This window comes from Salvelinus namaycush, chromosome 16, assembly GCF_016432855.1.
Source record: "Salvelinus namaycush isolate Seneca chromosome 16, SaNama_1.0, whole genome shotgun sequence".
NCBI lineage: Eukaryota > Metazoa > Chordata > Actinopteri > Salmoniformes > Salmonidae > Salvelinus > Salvelinus namaycush.
The window spans coordinates 10,972,709-10,998,023 of record NC_052322.1 but is presented as its reverse complement, the minus strand read 5'-3'; the positions used below and the strand labels follow the sequence as shown (position 1 = coordinate 10,998,023).

At 41.2% G+C, this 25,315-nt stretch overlaps 1 protein-coding gene across 2 annotated transcripts in view; it reads right to left on the bottom strand.

The window, feature by feature from the left end:
• The window catches only part of LOC120060968 (kazrin-like), a 244,800-nt gene continuing 219,485 nt past the window's right edge, over positions 1-25,315 (bottom strand). Inside the window, exons 3-8 of one of the 2 annotated variants that reach the window (XM_039010423.1) lie at positions 10,941-11,077; positions 10,431-10,601; positions 7,466-7,549; positions 1,388-1,580; positions 905-1,041; positions 1-302 (exon numbers count right to left, since the gene is read on the bottom strand). In XM_039010423.1, the coding sequence (XP_038866351.1) occupies positions 132-302; positions 905-1,041; positions 1,388-1,580; positions 7,466-7,549; positions 10,431-10,601; positions 10,941-11,077 (893 nt within the window). In that variant the 3' untranslated portion in view covers positions 1-131. The remainder of the gene's footprint in view (positions 303-904; positions 1,042-1,387; positions 1,581-7,465; positions 7,550-10,430; positions 10,602-10,940; positions 11,078-25,315) is intronic. The other variant, XM_039010422.1, reaches the window with a different exon arrangement.

Here is a 25,315-nt window from a genome sequence, read left to right as displayed (position 1 = left end):
CACACACACACACACACACACACACACACACACACACACACACACACACACACACACACACACACACACTGACAGAAAACATTCTTACACATCACCACTCAAGGACACAGGTGGGACTCTCTGCCACCTTTTCACCAGTCTGCATCTTCCTCTATGTAATAATCGGGAGTTGAAGTACCATCAAACAGACCCGGTTCCATTGACTTGCGCTGCTTTCCCCGGGCGAAGACACGTGACAGAGAACCCAGGCCCATCTTCTCTTTCTTCTTCTTACGCTTCTGGTCCTCCAGATCCTCTAGTGACTGCAGGGAGAGAGTGGCGGAGAGATCAGAGATAATGAGACAGCTACAGTGAGTGAGGGAAGGAAGGCGATAGAGAGAGAGAATGACGGAGAAGGACGAGGTGATACTGAGTGAACTAGCCAGGCACGTGTCTGTTTTCGAATAGGCAGCACATTCAAAGTAATTAACACATTAAGAGATAGGGGAAAAACCGCAGTTGAAGTGGCTTGTATAATGTCAACATAATAGTTTCACAGGAAAATATCTAACACTAGCCAGAAACCAACACCTCAGCCCAATTGTGATTATCTGTCAATATTGAATTCCTCTCATTTGTAATGCAACTCTATGTAGGCATATTAGGCAACTATCACAAAGAAAACCCACTTTTTGTTGAAGTCTAAGTCTGGCTGTTCTGGTGAAATTCCCTCAACTACAGCGCAAGGGACAGGCTTTCAGAGAAAGGGAGGTGGAGTAGAGTGGCCTGGTCCCATATCCGTTTACACTGTCTTGTCAATGAGCATGGGAGTTATTTACAGATGTTGGCAGAGATTAGGAGTAGAGTAGAGTTGTGAAGGAGTTGATTACTTGGAGCGATGCGGTGGTGGGCGGGCAGCTCTTACATTGCAGAGGGAGTGTGTCCTGTGGCGAGGGGAATTTATGTCACTGGGGGTGGATGAGCGGTCACCCTCCATGGCCGAGGCATCTGAGATAATTAAGGGCTGGCGGGAGTGACACGGGCTCACCCTGACCGCAGCCACTGGACGAAAGAAGAAGGGGGAGGATAAATGTTGGAAACAGGTTTAAAACAGGTAAATGGGTTGTTAAAGGTCAATATTTTATTTTATTTTATCATTCATCTCCAACACCACCCCAACATCAGCCTGAAATACTTTTGACAATCTGGTGAGCATCATATGATTTTAACCTACTGTGAGCAGGCAACGGTTTGTAAAGTCAGACGAATATATACAGATACGTTTTTTTCAAATGTTACCATGCCTCAAGATATCAGGAAGATATCGCTGCAATGCATCACCAGTGTCAGTCACCCTGTGTGACTGTGAATGAATGCGTGTGAGTGTGTGTGCGTGTGTGTTTCTTACCTTGCCTGTCGGTGAGGTGGCATGTGTGGATGTGGTAGAGGGTGTGCTGACTCTGACGGATGGCTGCGGTGAGGGGCAGGTCCGCGTGCATCACCCACTCCTGGTTGTTGCCGTTGACAACCGCCTCAGTGGGCATGGCCAGAGAGTGCCGCTTAGGCACATCCTTGGTCAGGGTCACTAAGGACTGTTTTGCCTGGGAGGGAAGACATACACACACACACACCCAAACACATCAGCCCCATGCAGCATTAACCACTGCATATTTTTAACCACTGCCGGAAACATCTTCCGGTGCCGACAGAGATGGCCGCCTCGCTTCGCGTTCTTAGGAAACTATGCAGTATTTTGTTTTCTTGTTAAATATTACTGCACGGTCGGAACTAGAAGCACAAGCATTTCGCTAAACTCGCATTAACATCTGCTAACCATGTGTATGTGACCAATAACATTTGATTTGATTTTGTGACCTTTTCCTACAGAAAGATAGCTATTCATGACTCTTCGCAAGTTAGAATTTAATAGAGACGGCCTGCCTATGAGAGGGAACTGGCCCAATGAAATCGCAGGATTTCATAGCATAAATTATAACACAGAGTAAATAGACCGGACTGGGGCGCTCAAATGTGCGTCCGTTCAGTCAGAACTCCTGGGTCTGCTCTAGTCTCCCTCCCAATGAGTCTCTCGTGCCAGACAGTTTACTGCCGCACGTGAGACTAGATCTGCTCTATCAGGTACATATAGCGCTAAAGCAAAAATCTAATTATCATAAAATTGTAAATAAAAAAATGTAAGATCATAAGTCATGGGAGCCTGGGACCTGATATACCAGACAGCTACATCCAACAAGACCTGAAGGATACGCTAGCTAGAACCTTCTCATCACTGATCTGGCAGAACAAAAAAGCCTGGCCAATTTATTATTTCCCCCAATGTTGTTCATCAGGTTCTACTGTAGGTGACAGGGGCGATATGATGTGTGGACTAAAACCGTATAAAACCGGGTGTATCACAAAGCATGATCAAATTAGTCAGCTACAGTAATTTTGTGAAACATTAAGAAATAGTTTGGTAAATTTCATTTTAGTAGTTAGCTCCCATTCAATTTCAAGTCTTTCGAAACTAATATCAGACTAACTCGGAAATATGAAGTCATGCTTTGTGACATTATGTTAGCATGACACAAGTCATTTTTCCAACAATTGTTTACAGACAGATTATTTCACTATAATTCACTGTATCACAATTCCAATGGGTCAGAAGTTTACACACACTAAGTTGACTGTGTCTTTAAACAGCTTGGAAAATTCCAGAAAATTATGTTGTGGCTTTAGAAGCTTCTGGTAGGCTAATTGACATCATTTGAGTCAATTGGAGGTGTACCTGTGGATGTATTTCAAGGCCTACCTTAAAACCCAGTGCCTCTTTGCTTGACATCATGGGAAAATCAAAAGAAATCAGCCAAGACCTCAAAAAATGAATTGCAGACTTCCACAAATCTGGTTCATCCTTGGGAGCAATTTCCAAACGCCTGAAGGTATCACTGTACAAACCAATAGTACGCAAGTATAAACACCATGGGACCACGCAGCCATCATACCGCTCAGGAAGGAGACGGGTTCTGTCTCCTAGAGATTAACGTACGTTGCTGCAAAAAGTGCAAATCAATCCAAGAACAACAGCAAAGGACCTTGTGAAGATGCTGGAGGAAACGGGTACAAATGTATCTATATCCACAGTAAAACAAGTCCTATATCGACATAACCTGAAAGGCCACTCAGCAAGGAAGAAGCCACTGCCAGACTACGGTTTGCAACTGCACAAAGATCTTACTTTTTGGAGAAATGTCTGATGAATCAAAAATAGAACTGTTTGGCCATAATGACCATCGTTTTGTTTGGAGGAAAAAGAGGGAGGCTTGCAAGCCGAAGAGCACCATTTAAACTGTGAAGCACGGGGGTGGCAGCATCATGTTGTGGGGTTGCTTTGCTGCAGGAGGGACTGGTGCACTTCACAAAATAGATGGCATCATGAGGTAGGAAAATTATGTGGATATATTGAAGCAACATCTCAAGACATCAGTCAGGAAGTTAAAGCTTGGTCGCAAATGGGTCTTCCAAATGGACAAACTTTCAAAGTTGTGGCAAAATGGCTTAAGGACAACAAAGTCAAGGTATTGGAGTGGCCATCACAAAGCCCTTACTTCAATCCCATAGAAAATTTGTGGGCAGAACTGAAAAAGTGTGTGCGAGCAAGGAGGCATACAAACCTGACTCAGCTACACCAGCTCTTTCAGGAGGAATGGGCCATAATTCACCCAATTTATTGGGGGAAGCATGTGGAAGGCTACATGAAATGTTTGACCCAAGGTAAACAATTTAAAGGAAATGCTACCAAATAATAATTGAGTGTATGTAAACTTCTGACCCACTGGGAATGTTATGAAAGAAATTAAAGCTGAAATAAATCCTTCTCTCTACTATTATTCTGACATTTCACATTCTTAAAATGAAATGGTGATCCTAACTGACCTAGACAGGGAATTTTTACTAGGATTAAATGTCAGGAATTGTGAAAAACTGAGTTTAAAGGTATTTGGCTAAGGTGTATGTAAACTTCTGACTTCAACTGTATGTAGCAAAATTTGAAATAGTTTTTTTTACATTGGATAAAAGTAGAATCTCAGAGCTACAAAATGGTATATCATACACTGCATTTCTGAGGAACAATGGGAAAGTAATTCTGCTTTGAAAGTGGATAAACTTACTTTTGAGAAAAGGGCCTTTGAATGTTTTGGTACCTTCTGGAGAGCTCTCCTTTGTCTACACCCATTCAGCATTGTTCACACCCTCTTAAACCATCCCCACCCATCTCTTTAAGGATTCACATTTGAGGTCATGTGCTAAGCAATGAGTCGTGTAGTAAAGATTATGACTAAAAGTGGTAGTAGCCTACAATAAGGGAAAAACTCCAGGTAAGCAGAAAGTGTCCAGATTATAAAATATTTTATAAAATTAGATGACGAAATTTGATGAATTGGACAATATTCCTGTCAAAATGTAACGAGTACTTTTGGGTGTGTATGGAGTAAAAAGTACATTATTTTCTTTCAGAATGTAGTGAAGTAAAAGTAAAAGTTGCAAAAAATATAAATAGGAATGTACAGTACAGATACCTCCAAAAAATACTTAAGTAGTACTTAAAGTATTTTTACTTTCGTAATTTACACCACTGCCCAAATGCCTTCACATCAGTACATTAGCATACTTTATATACTGCTATACACGCACTTATTACATAGTATTCCATACATAAGTTAAGACCATGCAACCTGAGTTGAAACCTGAGTGAGGTGCACATGTACAGTACATAAACAGATGCATGCGCCATATATTTATATGGTGGACACTTGAAACGGTCACATGATATTGTTGTGGTATATGTTAATTTTATATATCAATATTTTGCTAAGTCTTGCTAAGTGGATTGGTCTCTACAGAAGGTGTAAACGGTACAGCGAAATGGTTACTTGCATAGTAGCAATATCAGAAATAGATAGTGCCGATATAAATAAAATGATATACAGTATATACAAGAACAATATCAATAACGATATCAGTGATAGATGAGGTAGTTATATGCATACAATCAGGGGTAAAGTGGCTGAGCAGCGAGATAAAAAAAGCAGCAGCAGTGTGTTAGGAGAGAGTCATTTGAATAGAGGCACTGCAGATAGTGCTGATGACTGGTCCGTCCGAACCACGCATGAACAAGGGAATCTATTTTCGGAGAGCCTGTTTCTGTCCTGCCCTTGACTTTGGTACAGAGCATGTGATGTCCACAGCCTCTGACGCAAAACTCCCTGATCTTCTCAATAAGATAAGTTTGTCTAGCTGTGTCCAGTCCAGGTGGTGCTTGTACAGGCAGACCATCTATGGGAGGAAGGATGTCAGCGTTGTGCAGCAGCTGAAACCTGGTCCTGACTGAGTCCGAACGCTCCTTGGTGACAACAACACCAGGCTCCAGAGCATCGAAGCTGTAAAACAGGAAATAACATAAAAATGTAGAAGACATTACAACCTTGCACCTCATCAATTCACCTCCCAAGTTTAGATAAGAAGAATAACCTCACACAATGCAATGAAAATGATTTTCACCTGAAGTGCTGGTACTGCTTGATCTGTGGCAGCAGTACTCTGTACTTCAGGTGTTGTTGCCAGCCATAGCTTTCCACCAGCACCGTACCATCCTCCAGTCCAACCAGCTGTGGGATGTTGACCTGTCATGGTCCACCAGGCAAAATACCAGAGCACAAACTTGTTCTTGTTTTGGCCACTGCAGTTATCACAATTCAGGTCCACACGTGTTTCCCCAACTCCATAGTTGGTGAAGAAATGTTGCATGTAGTTGATGACTGTGCTGCTGCCTTTTCTTGCTTGGGCCAGCTCTCTTTTTAATGGGAGGCATTAGACCATTCTCTTTTTATGACTGGTGGAGGAGAGTCAGGTGTTTTCTACTGATGGTGAAATACAAATTCCAGATACAAATATTTTTGTTTAGTTTGCACAGCTTGTTTGGCCTGTTGTGTTCCACAGATTTCAAACATGGTCAACTTCTTCCGTGACAAACAACACTGTTGATCGCCGTTTCTTCCCCATCACTGTCATCAGAAGACTCTAAAATGTCTTCAATTAAAATGTTTTTACCTACATTAGGGATTTCCTCATCATCTGATTCATTTTCAAAGTCAGAGAAAGTCAGCATGGCACGATCGTCCTACAGAAAGTAGTCCATTACAACTTTTTCCCACTGACCTTTGTCGATAACGCCTCAGGGCAGCAATGTTATTGAGAGCAGTAGTAACATATTTTCAGTTCTCCATGGCTAACGTTATATCTTTAAAAAAAACTGCAGTAGAAAGGATTATCTATTAAGCTCAGTTGTCCTGAGTCTGCACAACTCTGCCAGGACCTAGGATCAAGGGAGATACTCAAGGGAGAACTCCAAGAGTGTGCAAAGCTGTCATCAAGGCAAAGGGTGGCTACATTGAAGAACCTCAAATATAAAATATATTTAGATTTTTTCACTATTATTCTACAGTGTAGAATAATAGTAAAAATAAGAAAAACCTTTGAGTAGGTGTTCTAAAACTTTTGACTGATACTGTAAGTTTATTAGTTTAATGTCTGCATCTGCTCCACGGGTCTCTGCCACAGTGTCGCACATCATCTTCTGGCAGAACAATGGGAGGGAGTGTGAGAGTTAGGAAGTGTGTGTGTATATTTTCAGGTGTTTGTGCTCTTATCCGCTTATTAGAAAAGTGTGTTCAAGGGTGTGCACGATGGGTAAAGGTTCACATTGTTGTACTGTACAGTGAAATAGGAAAGATGTCTTCACAATACTGTCATGCCATGCAGCAAGCTACGAAGAACATTATCATGATTTTCGCCACAATTATCACCATCATCTTCACTAACACCACCATAATCATCACCCATATCATCACGATCATCGTCACACCATCATCATCCTCGTCACCATGATTACCAACAACGCCACCTTAATCACCCATTCACAATCCTTAGACATGCAGGACAGAGTGCTAACCATCTACCTGGTCAAACATGGGGAACTCTGTTAGTGAATTAATTAATGCCGTTTTTTAACAATCACACCAGATGATCCTTCCAGTCAGAAGTTACATGAAACCAAGACAGGGGTCAATCAGATTGAGCACGTTCAAATCATGCCTTTAGGAGATTATACAGCCATTGGCATCAACCAGGAGCTTAGTTATACACGTGAATACCAGACCTGGGTTCAAATAGTATTCAATTGCTCGAGCGTGCCTGGAGTGCCAGATGGACGGGTTGGTAGATTGGTTTCCGTTGCGCCAGGCAAGCTCAATCAAGCACAGCGATAGCATTTGGAGGATTTCCAATACTATTTGAACCCAGGTCCGGTGCAAACAAGACTCCCTGAAAGAATTTCACACAGGAGAGAAGATCAGGGGGATGGGGGCACGCTTCGAGAGAGAGAGAGGGTGTCACAAAGAGGGGCGAGCAGGGGGACCGATCTTACCGCCATGACCCTAGGGGAGGGCTGCCTGTCGACGGGGCGATCAAACACCCGGTATTCCATTTTCTGTGTCACACAGTTACTTATCTGAGGGGGGAGACAGGGAGGGCACACACACACATTGAAAGGGTCTGCTCTTCACGTTGTGTAGAAGAAGTGTAATGATCCAGCAACACAGATGCAACAAACCTCTGGGTTTCCACTTACCCTGGATTGCTGACCAGGCTCGAACAAGTGTGTGTGTGTGTGCACTTCTGTATCTGTGTGCTTTTGTGTGTGCATGTGTATGTATGTACAGTGGTTCTTCCTTTAAAAGTTGCGTCGTACTGCAACAGTGTTTGCGGGCTGCCACAAAATTCTATGGAAGTTATTAAGTGTCAGCCATTGTTGCCATTAATGGTAGTTAGTACTAGTTTGCCCACCAGAGGGCATCTTTGAGAAGCTAAGTTATTGAAACGATATGGAGCTGTAGGCCACAGAGTCAAATGGAGCCTTGAATAGAACAGACTATATTGGATAGATTTTTAGAAATGTAGCTTAATTAATTTGATGATTATTATGGTTTTTCTAACAGAAATGCATTTCTTACTGTAGCTGATGTACTGAAGGCCTAAGGGTTTCCGTTTGGAAAATATGGCACTATACAATGAGTTTCTATTCCAAGAAAATGAAAATGCATTTGTTACTGTAGCTGTTTTAGCGTAACTTACTTATTGGCATAAAGGCCTACTTAAATATACAGTACATCAATCAATCACTCATTCATTTGTGCATGTCATCACACAGCATACAAGTTATCCATGTCTTTAAATACAGTCAAGCATTTTAGTTATACAACTGAATAACAAAGGGAGCTTTGATTCATTTTACAATCACGGCTAAAGCGATTTAATTAAGGGATTCAGTTAGGGAAATATGGCGTTGTACAACGTGACCGGTCGGGAGTATGCCTAGGCTACTAAGTGACTGCGAGTGAAGAGCAAAATAATCCTTACATTTCCACATAAAAATCTGATTTATTTATAAAGACCAGTCCCCATGCTCTGTCATTCATTGATATTTATTCCCATAGTAATTTGTTATGGATCCATCCAGATGTGGTTAGAAAACAGTGCATTTGGTGGGCTATGGAAAATATATAGGAGAAGTGACATGTCTTGCAAACATCCATTGATACTGTACATTTAAAGTCCCTAAACTCGGCAAGAGTCTATTGTCCTGCTGATAGTACATCATGGGTGGATGGCTTATAGCCCATCAAGAAAACGTTGTTTGCAGAGTCGACAAACAGGAGGTTGAGTTCCAGAGCTCACAGGTGTGCCTGGCATGCGACTCCATCTTGTGCCTCACCCTCTTCAACTCGTCATTCTCCGCCTGACTCTCCACCAATACCACATGACTCTGGACCAATGCATCAGCTGATAAATTTTACAATCACGGCTAAAGCGAATTCAGTACTGGTTTCAGTTAGGAAAATATGGCGCTGTACAACGGGACCTGTCGAGAGTAGGCCTAAGCTACTAAGTGAAGAGCAAAATATCCTAATATTTCCAATTAAAGTCCCATGCTCTGTCATTCAGTGATATTTACTCCCTATTGTCCTGCTGATAGATGAAATAAACATCTTCATTTTGAAAGAGTATTTTTATCATAATTTTTTTAACGAAAGCTTAAATACTGTACAGTATATGCTTGATCCGACATTTTGCAAGTTGCATGAGGTTTGGAGTTAGAAATGTAAAACTTTAGAGTTCTTAATACATTGCAAGTTGGGGGGATTTTTTTCCCACACCTACAGTAGCCGAGCTATGAGACTATCTTTTTTAAAGGTTGAAGAGTCTATTGTCCTGCTAATAGCCCATCCTGGAAATGTTGTTTGCAGAATTCACAGCCTGCTACGCTTGTGAAAAACAAAATATCTCCAACATTTATATCTAAGGGGCTTTTATATAATTATAATGCAGGGTTAATAATAATAATAATCATCGTTGGATAACAGATCGGCTCTCGGAACTCATTAAGAGAAGACTTCTATCTTCAATATAATCATTAATTCAGAAGGTTATTAAACCCATAGGTTTTAGGCCTGCAGTAGGTTATAATAAACAGAAAATTACGTGTCAATTCATAAACCATGTGCCATGGAATCGGTACATCGAAAATCTCTTCCAAACTATTTTGTAATCTATATGGCACAGCTTTCAATTTTTTGGTCCTTAAATGAAACTGGTATATATTTTTTTATTTATCACAATTGTCTTTAATCAATGTTGGTCTTTAATGCAGGGCCGACAGACAAGTTCCTTATTTTGATAAAGGTTCCAATTGATAAAGTTTTTTTCATCAAATAGTATATTTGAGTTTAAGTACAATATTTGTTGTATCTTTTCTGGTGGATTAAACTGAAATTGCAACCAACTTTCTATGGCTTGTTTAAAAAAATAACGATATGTTGGAGATGATTTCATTTCAAAATAACCGAAAGTGAGTGGTTGTAATCTGAATAAAGGGAAAAAAGCCATTCTTGAACATGGGGTGAGACATTCTTACTAATTTGTAAATAAAGGCAGTTTGTTATTTAGAATGATTTATTTCTGTTTTTAGAGGGAGAGAAACCAAAAGCCCACCGTGCCTATTTTTCGAAAATCGTCAATTCACATGTCAAGTGAAATTCCCCCTTTGTATTTACCCAAGTTCTCTCTTAACTCCAAGACCACCAACAGTTTTTTGTTGTTGTTGCCTGATGCAGGACTCTAGTGCCAGAGAAGACTCAGACTGAAAACGCCTCCATTAATTTACGATTAGATAGTCAATTTGTGCCACAGTTTAGACTACCGATAGATCAGCATTCTAACTCCCCCTTGTGATAGTGTGGTGCAATGACAGAATGCCACCGTCTACCACTAATGGTCACGGCATAAGCTCGTCACTTTTAAAGGAAGAACCACTGTAGGTGTGTGTGTCTCACCATGGCCAACTCTGCTTCCAGCTCCTTGATCCTGTTCTCCTTCAGGTCCAGTTGGGAGCGCAGGGCGCCGGCATGCTCTGTGGATTCCTTGGTCTGCCGCCGCAGGTTCCACTTCTCCCTTTCCAACAGGTCCTTCTCCTTAGCCAGCGCCTTCACTGCATCCTCACTCTCCTGACAGAGAGACAAGGGAAGAGAGGGAGAGAAGAAAGTAAGAGGAGAGGGGCAGAGAGAGGGAGGGGGAGAAAGAGGGGCAGAGAGAGGCGAGAGACAGATAAGAGAAAGGGAGAGAGCAAAAGACCAGAGTAATAGTGTTAGATCGAGTAAGGAATCAGCACACATTCATTCATCTATTCAATCACTTATCCCATAACATAAGTTCATGACAATCATTACACAACTTCTGTGAAGCGTGCGATTGATGTGTACTTTCTATATTAATTACAGCTAACTACTCAAGCCTTTTGCTGCATGCCCAGCATTGTATGTCTGTGTGTGTGAGACGTGTCATACTTTTCTGTGCTGTTCGTAGTTGCGGATGAAGTCCCTTAACTGCTCCTCTCGGCTCTCTAGCGTGGCATAGAGCTGCTGCATCTGGTTGACGAGATCTGCTTTCTCCGCCTTCAAATGCTTCCGGTCCGCCTTCATCGCTATGGAGATAATAAGAGAGACCCGGTTAGCATAGCTTCTATCCACCTCATTTTCAAACATTGCTATGGGCACAGCCAAAGAATGGAAGTGATGGATTCAACTTCTGCTTTACTTCCCTACTGCGGCGCGCCTGTGGCAAACTAAATTATTTGAAGGAGTCAATTTATAGAGTATAAAAAAAGTAAAGTAAACAAGTGTATAAATGTAATGTAATATTTATTTCATTGAAGTTCGCTAACGTTAGTTAGACCTACTAGTGGGCTAGTTCTGTTGTGATAATAACGTTAGTTGTGTTGTGTCAAAGTTAAAGGCCATCCAACAAGCCAAAAACTAAAACGTTGGTGAGCATCCACACTAGAGAACACTGACAGTTTATCGTTCTGCAGCCCTACACCTGTCAATCAACTGATCAATGCATATTGCTTGCTGCCTATTTATAAGGTGGTAATACAAGACCATTCATGAAGTCTCTAATGTACAGATACTGGTTCAGACCATTCAATGCTTTCAGGGTGTGTTCATTATCATAGTGACAACTGCAAATAACACTTCAATGTAGGCTACATGTAGTCTCAATGAAAATAATATAGTAACTCGTATTTAAAAGTAGAGATTCAAAAACAAACACTGTTAAACCTGCACATCTATTACAGCATGTCATTGCCTCATTGCTCAAGTGGTTTGCAAGTGATTTCCATTTTTCTAATGGTTGACAATTCCTTTGGGTCTTCTTTTTCACTGTGCTCATCTCTCTGTCTGTCCTGTGCAACTATTTGCAATGCATCAGTGCAACAATGTTATCATAATTGGCCAAAAGTGATCACACCAATGCACTTTCTCTCTTCAACATTCCCCAAAATGCATTTTCTATGCTGTAGGCCTGCTTTACATTCATCAATTAACAAGAGCAAGCCTGCTTCTATTAAGCCTAGTGTAAATATTAAAAATAAATAAATGTCCTATAGCTTTTCCTGGGATTTCACGAGAAGAGGAATGGCCTATTGCAGAGAGGCTTGCGTAGCCTATAGCTCAGGGGTAGGAAACCCTGTTACTGGAGTGTTGCAGGTACTGCAGGATTATGTTCCAGTGAGGCACCACACCTGAACAACTGAGCTAATTGATCAGTTCAATGGTTGCCTAAATTCAACACACCTGGTATTCCAGGTTGGTTAAATCAAAAACACAAAGTGCCTGCAGCACTCCAGGACCAGGGTTGACTACACCAGCTATATAGCATGTACACGGGAACAGCTGGAAGAGAAAGGCTAGTGATGTGTAGCCGAAGTAAGAAGCTAAATATTAGGCCATTCATTAGCCAAATAGTATGGCTATAGGCTAAATATTTATCTTTTAAAGTGCAAGAAAAAAAGTTTACAGATTATGAAATGGCAGATATGTAACACAACGTGCCATTGGAACACAGGAGTGATGGTTGCTGATAATGGGCCTCTGTACGCCTATGTAGATATTACATAAATAATCAGCCGTTTCCAGCTACAATAGTCATTTACAACATTAAAACCTCTTGGCAATAGGGGGTGCTATTTGCACTTTGTAATAATTTCGTTCCCAAATTAAACTGCCTCGTACTCAATTCTTGCTCGTACAATATGCATATTATTATTACTATTGGATAGAAAACACTCTCTAGTTTCTAAAACCGTTTGAATTATTTCTCTGAGTGAAACAGAACTCATTCTGCAGCACATTTCCTGTCAGGAAGTGAGATTTCTGAAATCGAGGTCCCTGTTCTAGGGTCAGTTTATAAGTCCCCATGTAAGCTATGGGGCTACATGCACTGCATACGCCTTCCTCTAGATGTCAGTAAGCGGTGAGAATTTGAATGGAGTGGATTGCACCATCTGGGGCCCTATATAAGACCGTGGAACGGAAGTACCGTTCTTTTCAACGGGGCGCCTGGCGCAAGAGGGACATCACAATGGCGTCCTGCAAAGCTTTCGTTTTAGCAGTTCTATATCTCCGGTCATGTTTTTATTCGTTATAGTTGTTAAAGACATCATAAGGTAGTTAATTTAAACCGACTTATAGCAGTTTATATCAGTTTATTGCGATTTTCTGGGATTTCTTTGTGACGCGCTATCAGGAGTTGGACACCTTTCCGGCACATAGCTAACGTTAGCGGCTATTTCGACAGGAGAAGAGGACATCTTTCAACCAAAAGACGATTGTTCTGGAGAAAGGACACCTTGCCCAAGATTCTGATGGAAGCTCAGCAAATAGTAAGCAGTCTTTATGCTGTTAATTCGTATTTATGTTGACAAATGTCAAATAATAATTCCGCCATGAATTTCGGTGCGGTCTCGCTTTAGCGCACGCTGTATTGCGCAGTAACGTTAATTTTAAAAATCGAACACAGCGATTGCATTAAGAACTAATTTATCTTTCATTTGCTGTCCAATCTGTATTTTTTAGTCAAGTTTATGATTACTTATCGATTAGAATAGGTGCCTTTCCCAAGATTTCTCCTGACATTTTCTTTGCAGCTTGGCTACTTTTCTCATTGTATAACCACGATTTGTGCCGCTAAATATGCACATTTTCGAACAAACTCTATATGCATTGTGTAATATGATGTTATAGGACTGTCATCTGAAGAATTCTGAGCAGGTCAGTGAAAAAATTTATATCTTTTGCTGGGTTATACGTTATCGCTATTTTTGGCTTGAATCAATGCTGTTGTGTGGTTTGCTATTGTGGTAAGCTAATATAATGCTATATTGTGTTTTCGCTGTAAAACACTTAAAAAATCTGAAATATTGGCTGGATTCACAAGATCTGTGTCTTTCATTTGCTGTACGCTGTGTATTTTTCAGAAATGTTTTATGATGAGTATTTAGGTAATTCACGTTGCTCTCTGTAGTTATTCTAGTTGCTTTGGTGAGAGTTGTGATGGTGGCTGCAATGGTAAACTATGATTTATACCTGAAATATGCAAATTTTTCTAACAAAACATATGCTATACAATAAATATGTTATCAGACTGTCATCTGATGAAGTTGTTTCTTGGTTAGTGGCTATTTATATCTTTATTTGGTCGAATTTGTGATAGCTACTGATGGAGTAAAAAAATGGTGGAGTAACAAAAGTGGTGTCTTTTGCTAACGTGGTTAGCTAATAGATTTACATATTGTGTCTTCCCTGTAAAACATTTAAAAAATCAGAAATGATGGCTGGATTCACAAGATGTGTACCTTTCATCTGGTGTCTTGGACTTGTGATTTAATGATATTTAGATGCTAGTATTTACTTGTGACGCTATGCTAGGCTATGCTAGTCAGCTTTTTTACTGATGGGGGTGCTCCCGGATCCGGGTTTGGGAGGAATTAGAGGTTAACAATATCTACACTGTATTTCTGATCAATTTGATGTTGTTTTAATGCACAAAAAATGTGCTTTGCTTTCAAAAACAAGAACCTTTCTATGTCACCCTGAACTTTTGAACGCTAGTATACAATTTCATAGAAACTTTTAAAATGGTCATTCATTCTCATTGTTGTTTCTAATTACCACTTTTGTATCTTTATCTTTGAAAATTATAACTGGATTAGCATGTATTCATTTTGTGAGAGCTGCCAGATACACTACATGACCAAAAGTGAGTGGGCACCTGCTGTCGTATTTCTGGTCGATATGCTGGTGAGTTTCCGCCACTCTGATATCCAAAATGTATTTCCGGCTGTATGTAATAACAAAAAAATTATCAAACTGCAAAGATGCTAAGAAGCTAGAAACCGAGTGGCCATGTCTATCGGCACCACCTTGATAACCTAATGAAGCCGGTGACGGAAGTGGTTAGCTCGTTAATGTTATCGGCAAAGTCTCTGAACATATTCCAATCAGCGCTAGCAAAGCAATCCTGTAGCATAATATCTGGTTCTGATGACCATTTCTCAACTGAGCGAGTCACTTCTGATTCTTGTTTGAGCTTCTGCGTGTGACCAGGAAGCAGGAGTACAGAGTCATTATGTGATTTGCCGAATGGGAAAGATGGATACCTAGTCAGTTGTACAACTGAATGCATTCAACTGAAATGTGTCTTCCGCAATTAACCCAACCCCTTCTGAATCAGAGAGGTGCGGGGGGCTGCCTTAATTGACATCCACGTCATCGGCACCCGGGGAACATTGGGTTAACTGCCTTGCTCAGGGGCAGAATGACAGATTTGTAACTTGTCAGCTCTGAGATTCGATCCAGCAACCTTTCGGTTACTGGCCCAATGCTCCTACCCACCAGGTTACCTGCCGCCCAGGGAGAACTTTATATGCTTGCGGGTAGATTAACAGTGGTCTAGGACTCTATTGCCCCTAGTGGCAAAGAAGACTTGTTGATTTTAGTTGGGCATCACGTGTCTTAATGACGTGGAATAAAGTTTGCCGGCAAACGGGGAAATCAGCCTCCGGTTTCAAGTCTTCCTGCCTGTTTATAGCCTCATACAGATCGTTACAGTTGAATTCAGAAGTTTACATATACCTTAGCCAAATACCTTTAAACTCTTTAATTTTCACAATTTCTGATATTTAATCCTAGTAAAAATTCCCTCTCTTAGGTCAGCTAGGATCACCACTTTATTTTAAGAATGTGAAATTTCAGAATAATAGTAGAGAGAATGATTTATTTCAGCTTTTATTTATTTTTTAGTTCTGACGACACATTTTATATAAAATTGAGGTCAGGGCTTTGCGATGGACCTCTCCAAATTCTTGACTTTGTTGTCCTTAACTTCTCTAGGGTAGGGGGCAGCATTCGGAATTTTGGATGAAATGCATGCCCAAATTAAACGGCCTGTTTCTCGGGCCCAGAAGATATGATATGCATATAACTGGTAGATTTGGATAGAAAACACTCTACAGTTTCCAAAACTGTTAAAATAGTGTCTGAGTTTAGCAGAACTGATTTGGCAGGCAAAAACCTGAGAAGAATCCATTCAGGAAGTAGTTTTTTCTTTGGTTTGTAGTTTTCTATTCAATGCCATTACAGTATCCCTTGACTTAGGACTCAACTTGCAGTTTCTATGCCTTCCACTAGATGTCAACAGTCTTTAGAAAGTGTTTCAGTCTTGTATTCTGAAAAATGAGGAAGTAAGAGCAGTCTGAATGAGTGGACCCTAAAGTTTCACGGAGCTTTTTCTTGCGCACAACCGAGAGAGTGCGTTTCTTGTTTACATTCTATATTGACGACGTTATTGTCCGGTTGAAATAGTATTGATTATTTAGGCTAAAAACAACCTGAGGTTTGAATATATACATCGTTTGACATGTTTCTATGAACTTTATGGATACAATTTGGATTTTTTTGTCTTCCTGTTTTGACTGCGTTTGAGCCTGTGGATTACTGAAGAAAACGCGAGAAGAAAACGGAGGTTTTTGGATATAGACTTTATCGAACAAAAGGAACATTTATTGAGTAAATGAATGTCTGCTGAGTGCAACCATATGAATATCAAAGGTAAGGGATTAATTTTATCTCTATTTCTAAATTGTGTAACTGTTCTATCTGGCTGGCTACTGTTTGTAATGATTTGTCTTGTGGGCTATGTTCTCATAATCGTAATGTATGCTTTCGCCGTAAAGCATTTTTAAAATCTAACGCCGTGGTTGGATTCACAAGAAATTAATCTTTAAACCTATGTAAAATATGTTTTGTTTTCTGAATTTTTATAATGAGTAGTTCTGTATTTGAATTTGGCGCCCAGCAGTTTCACTGGCTGTTGAAGAGGTGGGACGTTACCGTCTCACGTGCCCAAGAGAGGTTAAGCAATTTTGCCAAAACTTTGGAAGTATGCTTTGGGTCATTGTCCATTTGGAAGACCAATTTGTGACCAAGCTTTAACTTCCTGACTGATGTCTTGAGATGTTGCTTCAATATATCCAGATATTTTTCCTACCTCATAATGCCATCTATTTTGTGAAGTGCACCAGTCCCTCCTGCAGCAAAGCACCCCCACAACATGATGCTGCCACCCCCGTGCTTCATGGTTGGGATGGTGTTCTTCGGCTTGCAAGCCTCCCCCTTTTTCCTCCAAACATAACAATGGTCATTATGGCCAAACAGTTGTATTTTTGTTTCATCAGACCAGAGGACATTTCTCCAAAAAGTACAATCAGTTGCAATCGGTTTGCAGTTGCAAACCGTAGTCTAGCTTTTTTATGGCGGTTTTGGAGCAGTGGCTTCTTCCTTGCTGAGCGGCCTTTCAGGTTATGTCGAAATAGGACTCGTTTTACTGTGGATATAGATAAATTTGTACCCGTTTCCTCCAGCATCTTCACAAGGTCCTTTGCTGTTGTTCTGGGATTGATTTGCACTTTTCGCACCAAAGTACGTTCATCTCTAGGAGACAGAACCCGTCTCCTTCCTGAGCGGTATGAGGGCTGCGTGGTCCCATGGTGTTTATACTTGCGTACTATTGTTTGTACAGATGAACGTGGTACCTTCAGGCGTTTGGAAATTGCTCCCAAGGATGAACCAGACTTGTGGAGGTCAAAAGAAAAAAACTGAGGTCTTGACTGATTTCTTTTGATTTCCCCATGATGTTAAGCAAAGAGGCACTGAGTTTGAAGGTAGGCCTTGAAATACATCCACAGGTACACCTCCAATTGACTCAAATTACATCAATTAGCCTATCAGAAGCTTCTAAAGCCATGACATAATTTTCTGGAATTTTCCAAGCTGTTTAAAGGCACAGTCAACTTAGTGTGTGTAAACTTCTGACCCACTGGAATTGTGATACAGTGAATTATAAGTGAAATATTCTGCCTGTAAACAATTGTTGGAAAAATGACTTGTGTCATGCACAAAGTAGATGTCCTAACCGATTTGCCAAAACTATAGTTTGTTATCTTCTTATGGGCAGGTGGGATGGTAGCGTCCCACCTGGCCAACATCCGGTGAAATTGCAGAGCGTGAAATTCAAACTACAGAATTATAAATATTTAATTTTCATAAAATCACAAGTGTAATACATCAAAATAATGCTTAACTTCTTGTAAATCCAGCCGCTGTGTCAGTTTTCAGAAAGGCTGTACGGCGAAAGCACACCATGCGATTATCTGAGGACAGCGCCCCGCATACAAAACCATGAAAAACAATTCTCAACCAGGCAGGTGCGACACGAAAGTCAGAAATAGTGATATAATAAATGCCTTACCTTTGATGATCTTCTTCTGTTGGTACTCGAAAAGGTCCCAGATACATCACAAATGGTCCTTTTGTTCGATAATGTCCTTCTTTATATCCATAAAAACTCAGTTTAGCTCTCGCACTTCAGTCAATAATCCACCCAGTTTCCCTCCATCAAAATGCATACAAAATGAATCCCAAACGTTACTAATAAACTTTTCCAAACAAGTCAAACAACGTTTATAATCAAACCTTACGTACCCTAATACGTAAATAAACAATCAAACTTAAGACGGAGAATCGTTATTGTCTTTACCGGTGAAAAATACCAAAGAATGCGCTCTCTTCCACGCTCTTGGAAACACTACAGACAAAATAGGAGCCACCTAGAAAAACTAAAATTTCTGGCAAATTTTTCCAAAAACCAGCATGAATCTCATTCTAAAGACTGTTGACATCTAGTGGAAGCTCTAGGAATGCAATCTGCAATCTGGGAGGATTTCGCCTTATAATAAAAGTGACAGCCATTGAAAACAGAGGTAGGATGATTTTATTTGGGGGGGGGGGGTGATTTGTCCTCGGGGTTTCGCCTGCCATATCAATTCTGTTATACTCACAGACATAATTCTAACAGTTTTAGAAACGTTATAGTGTTTTCTATCCACATCTACCAACTATATGCATATCCTAGCTTCTGGGCCTGAGTAAGAGGCGTACCCAAAAAAATTGGGTACGCCTGAAACGCTTTTCATCCGGATGTGAAAATACTGCCCCCTACCCAATAGAGGTTAACAAGAAATTTGTGGAGTGGTTGAAAAACGAGTTTTAATTACTCCAACCTAAGTATATGTAAACTTCCGACTTCAACTGTAAGTGCCAGCTTGTTTTTTTTCTTGTCCTAAGGTGGAATGTGTACAATATCAAATCAAATCAAAACAAATTGGTCACATACACATGGTTAGCAGATGTTAATGCGAGTGTAGCGAAATGCTTGTGCTTTTAGTTCCGACAATGCAGTAGTATTGTCGGGGTGGCAGGTAGCCTAGTGGTTAGAGTGTTGGGCCAGTAACCGAAAGGTTACTAGATCGAATCCCCGAGCTGACAAGGTAAACATCTGTTGTTCTGCCCCTGAACAAGGCAGTTAACCCACTGTTCCTAGGCTGTCATTGTAAAGAAGAATTTGTTCTTAACTGACTTGCCAAGTTAAATAAAGGTTAAATAAATAAATATCTAACTAGTAATCTAACAATTCCCCAACAACTATTTAATACACACACATCTAAAGGGGTGAATGAGAATATGTACATATAAGTATACGGCTGAGCAGCATAGGCAAGGTGCAGTAGATGGTATAAAATACATGTGATATGACTAATGTAAGATATGTAAATATTATTAAAGTGGGTTTGCTTAAAGTGTCTAATGATCCATTTATTAAATTGTCCAGTGATTGAGTCTCAATGTAGGCAGCTGAGTTAGTGATTGCTGTTAAGTGATAGTTAGTGATTGCTGCCTTTTAAGATAGAAGCTGTTTTTCAATATCTCGGTTCCAGCTTTGATGCACCTGCACTGACGTCACCTTCTGGGTGAAAGTGGTGTAAACATGCAGTGGCTTGGGTGGTTGTTGTCCTTGATGATATTTTGGCCTTCCTGTGAAATTGGTGCTGTAGGTGTCATGGAGGGCAGGTAGTTTGCCCCCGGTGATGCGTTCTGCAGACCGCACAACCCTCTGGAGAGCCCTGCAGTTGAGGGCGGTGCAGTTGCCATACCAGGCTGTGATACAGCCCGACAGGATGCTCTCGATTGTGCACCTGTAAAAGTTTGTCAGGGTTTTGGGTGACAAGCCACATTTCTTCAGCTTCCTGATGTTGAAGAGGCAATGTTGCGCCGTCTTCACCACACTGTGTGGGTGGACAATTTCAGTTTGTCTGCCGAGGAACTTAAAACTTTCCACCTTCTCCACTGCTGTCCCTTCGATGTGGATAGGGGGGTGCTCCCTCTGCTGTTTCCTGAAGTCCACGATCATCTCCTTTGTTTTGTGTTGACTTTGAGTGAGAGGTTATTTTCCTGACACCACACTCTGAGTGTCCCCACCTCCTCCCTGTAGGCTGTCTCGTCGTTGTTGGTGATCAAGCCCACTACTGTTGTGTCGTCTGCAAACTTGATGATTGAGTTGGAGGCGTGCATGGCCACGCAGTCGTGGGTGAACAGGGATTACAGGAGAGGGCTGAGCACGCACCTGTGTGGGTCCCCAGTGTTGAGGATTGGCGAAGTGGAGATGTTTCCAACCTTCATCACCTAGTGGCGGCCCGTCTGAAAGTCCAGTACCCAATTGCACAGGGCGGGGTTGAGACCCAGGGCCTCCAGCTTGATGATGAGCTTGGAGGGTACTATGGTGTTGAATGCTGAACTGTAGTCAATGAACAGCATTCTTACATAGGTATTCTTTTTGTCCAGATGGGATAGGGCAGTGTGCAGTGTGATGGTGATTGCGTCATCTGTGGACCTGTTGGGGCGGTATGCAAACTGAAGTGGGTCTAGGGTGGCTGGTAAGGTGGAGGTGATATGATCCTTGACTAGCCACTCAAAGCACTTCATGATGACAGAAGCGAGTGCTACGGGGCGGTAGTCATTTAGTTCATTTATCTTTGCCTTCTTGGGTACAGGAACAATGGTAGCCATCTTGAAGCATGTGGGGACAGAAGACTGGGATAGGGAGCGATTGAATATGTCTGTAAATACACCAGCCAGCTGGTCTGCGCATGCTCTGAGGACGTGGCTAGGGATGCCATCTGGGCCAGCAGCCCTGCGAGGGTTAACACGTTTCAATTGTTTTATTCACGTCGGCCACGGAGTAGTAAAGTAATTTGCAAATAAATAAATTAAAAATCCTACAATGTGATTTTCTGGATTTTTTTTCTCATTTTGTCTGTCATAGTTGAAGTGTACCTATGATGAAAATTACAGGCCTCTCTCATCTTTTTAAGTGGGAGAACTTGCACAATTGGTGGCTGACTAAATACTTTTTTGCCCCACTGTATAAGAAATGATAGTGGATACATTTTGTGAAAATAAAGTAAAAATACACGGCGAAAGAATCAAAATAGCAAAGTTGGGTCGTAGCTCGGAAAACAGCGGCAATACAGTACGGCGACATCTAATATATGCACCATCTTTGACTCATCACATACGATGCTGCTACTGTCTATCTATCCTGTTGCCTAGTCACTTTACCCCTACCTGTATGTGCATATCTACCTCCATTACCTCGTACCCCTGCACATCGACTCGGTACTGGTATCTCGCTCTTATCCAGAGCGACTTACAGGAATAATTACTCATTGTATATTTATTCCACATGGTTTTTTTTCTCTCTGCATTGTTGGGAAGGGCCTGTAAGTAAGCACTTCACTGTTAGTCTACACTTGTTAGTCTACACTTGTTGTTTACAAAGCATGTGACAAATAAAATTTCATTTGATTTGACCATCCCAGCGCAAACTTTTCACAAGGACAGATTCACCTCCTTTTTATCCCCTCTGTTCACCCACGGTCTCCAGGAGACAAATCACCATGCAAACGTGAACAAATCACCATGCCAACGTGATGTATGACTGAACCACCAGGCCGGACCGCAAGAACCCCCTCATTGGTCAGGCCAACAAGAAGCTCCGCTCCTCTCTGCACATTCTTTTTCTTTTTTTGTATTTATTTCACCTTTATTTAACCAGGTAGGCTAGTTGAGAACAAGTTCTCATTTACAACTGCGACCTGGCCAAGATAAAGCAAAGCAGTTCGACACATACAACAACACAAAGTTACACATGGAATAAACAAACATACAGTCAATAATACAGTAGAAAAAGTCTATATACAGTGTGTGCAAATGAGGTAAGATAAGGGAGGTAAGGCAATAAATAGGCCATGGTGGCGAATTAATTACAATATATCAATTAAACACTGGAGTGAATAGATGTGCAGAAGATGAATGTGCGAGTAGAGATACTGGGGTGCAAAGGAGCAAGATAAATAAAGAAATAAATACAGTATTGGGATGAGGTAGTTGGATGGGCTATTTACAGATGGGCTATGTACAGGTGCAGTGATCTGTGAGCTGCTCTGACAGCTGGTGGTTAAAGCTAGTGAGGGAGATATGAGTCTCCAGCTTCAGTGATTTTTGCACATGCTGTGGAAACTATATCAAAGCCCCCTTTGCATCGGCAACTGTTCGGCAACAAAAACTCTCTACAACCCGGCAAAGCCTTGTTCATTGTCACAGTGCATGGAGGGGTGGGGTGCATTCATAAACAACCAGAATTGGGGTTGTCTCAGTTCATTCAGAGAGCCAGAGGTTCTGTGCTAAGCCAGACAGGCGCTAGGAAATCGCCAGGGTGCCTCATTTGCTGACTACCATATTAATTGCTTCCATTCTCAGAAGCACGGGGGGCTTGTCCAAGACTGGCCCTCCAAAAGTCATAATATGAGACTGGGCAAACCACAAAGGATCCGGGCAAATAAACCTTGAGCTAATGTTGTGTGTAGGTGTTGAGTTTGAGGACAAGGCAGTGTAAAAATAAATGTTGAATTGATGTCTTTTCAAACACTGTCTCTGTGATGAAACCAGCACCTGTGTATGTGTGGATGTTCGCATGTGTGTATGTTTGTGAATTAATGCATGTGTATTAACATACACTATGTGCGTGCGTGCGTGCGTGCATGCGTGCGTGCATGCATGCATGCATGCATGCATGTATTCATCAGCTCAAGGGCACTCCAGGTAACAGTGGGATTGAGAGAACAAACCACACTGGTAAAACAAATGCATTGCCAGCAGCAGGACACAGACCAATCTACCCCATCTACCCACGGTTCCCCAAACACATCACAGACCAAAACCATACCCCATTTGTTCAACCTTATCTCATCATTGTCTGTGAGACACTGGCAAAAGTGGTTTTGACCACACAAAGCACACTCTCTTTTGACAATAGCAGCTGGGGTTCTTTCATACTGTGGCTGTGCCCGAAACGGAACACTATTCCCTATATAGTGTACTGGTTTTGAACAGAGCCCTGTGGACTCTGGTCAAAAGTAGTGCACTATTAGGGAACAGGTTACCATTTCCGACACAGCCTTTATATTGTGAGCTGATAGCACACTAAAAGCCTTCTCTGTAGTGCACCTGGAGTGTTTGGAGAGGAGATGGGGGGGGCATGAAGTGGTGAAGTGGCTTCATTCAGTAGTGTGTTGGGAACATCATGTTCCTGTGGGAGCTCTTGTGGCTCAAGAGGATCCTACTTCCTGTGTCTTGTGACTGAACCACAGTGGGAAGCGGACTGATGTGTTTTTTTCCAGTGGAAAATGAATATATCACTTTTGTTGTTGTGGGCTTTCAGTTTTATAGTTTTCCAAGACGCAAGCCAACCAACTGGGAAAAACCGGACAATGTCAAATCAATATTTGATTTTGGTGGAAATTCAATTGAGTATTCAACAAATGTTATTGCAACCCTTGAAAATGAGAGTCTGTACCGTTGCTTACTTTTTGTGAATTCAACCCCCAATATTTATTGATGTTAAGTCAGTATGTACAAAATATATTAAATATGACATTTATAACATAAATCATGACTCAAAATGTCTCAGAAAAAAAAACATCACTGTTGTAAAGAATTAATACAAGATTCATGTGGTTGTGATGAGGCATGTGTAGGAGATGATGTGAAGGATTTTTGAGGGAGTGTTATAAAATTATCCTCATGTATCTTTTTTGTCACAGAAAAAAAGTGACTCCTGCTACAAAAACACTATCAGACACAATGTTTGTAGTATCAATGGATTTAAAAAAAAAATGCATCTCCAGGATTCAGCCTTATGTAGGAATGATATCTTAAATGGCACCCTATTCCCTATGTAGTGCACTACTTACAAAATAAAAGTAGTGCACTACAAAGGGAATAGGGTGCCATACAAGCTTGGTCTACTATTTTGGTGATTACAGTGTGAATCTGACCAGACATCTTCAGAGATGTTTGAGACAGTTTTGGTCCTCTAATTCCAGTCCCAGAGGTCCGCTTCAGCTCAGGCCCAGCACTCAAGAGAAGAGAGCCTCTTGAGTCATCAAAATCTCCCTTTCGGATAATGACGTTCTTTTCCCTAATGACTCTGTTGCCTCTCCAAATTACAGAGAAGGGCCAGGCTTTTAACATGCTATCAGCTCCAAGCACAATTGGGAGAGAACATAAAAAGAGCCTTTGGACTATATGATGGGGATTCATTGTCTATTTAAGTCTGGAACTTAGAAATGCCTGTTACATGAGTGATCTTCATGTGATGGAAGAATTCTGGCAAGTCTGAAATGGGACCATATTCCCTATATAGTGCACTACATTCCCTATATTGAATATTGCCTGAAGGATCTGGCCAATAGTAATGCACTATATAGGCAAAAGGGTTATTTTCAGGACTTGGCCTTGGTTATGTCCGACTACTCAGTATTTCTATGCTGTTATGTTATAAAATGTTAACCTGCACTGTGCTACAATGAGGGGTCACTGTAAAACCTAACCTATACCCAACAGCTCTGTCATGACCTGAAATGTACCATTTACCCACAAGCCTCCAGACTGACCTATGACCCTCACTGCTGTAGAGACCCTGTAGTTTGCAAGCGAGCCAGGGCAACCAGGGGAGAAACCATTAATAATGGATCAAACATTCCTCATTAACTGGTAGTCCAGGGAGCCTCAGATATGAGTGTGTGTGAAGACCAGTAGTACAGGGGCAGAGAAACAGCAGATACTTTGATACAAAGATGAAGATGAAATTAACTCAAATTAAATTGAGCTGACAGATTTATTAGCTTGCGCTGAATTTGAGAAACCCTCTCAACTTGATTATCCGATTCAGTCATTACTGTGACTGACCCAAAACTTGGCACTGCAGTGTTGCTCTTACAGCGTTGGTGAATTTGAACACACTCGCCATTTCTTGACCGTATTTGCGGTTTTTATTTAATCCTCTCACTTTTGACACAATCTGTATCTATTCAGCATCAAAGACTAGGGACTATATTTTAACAAATCTAACACAATGGTCAATC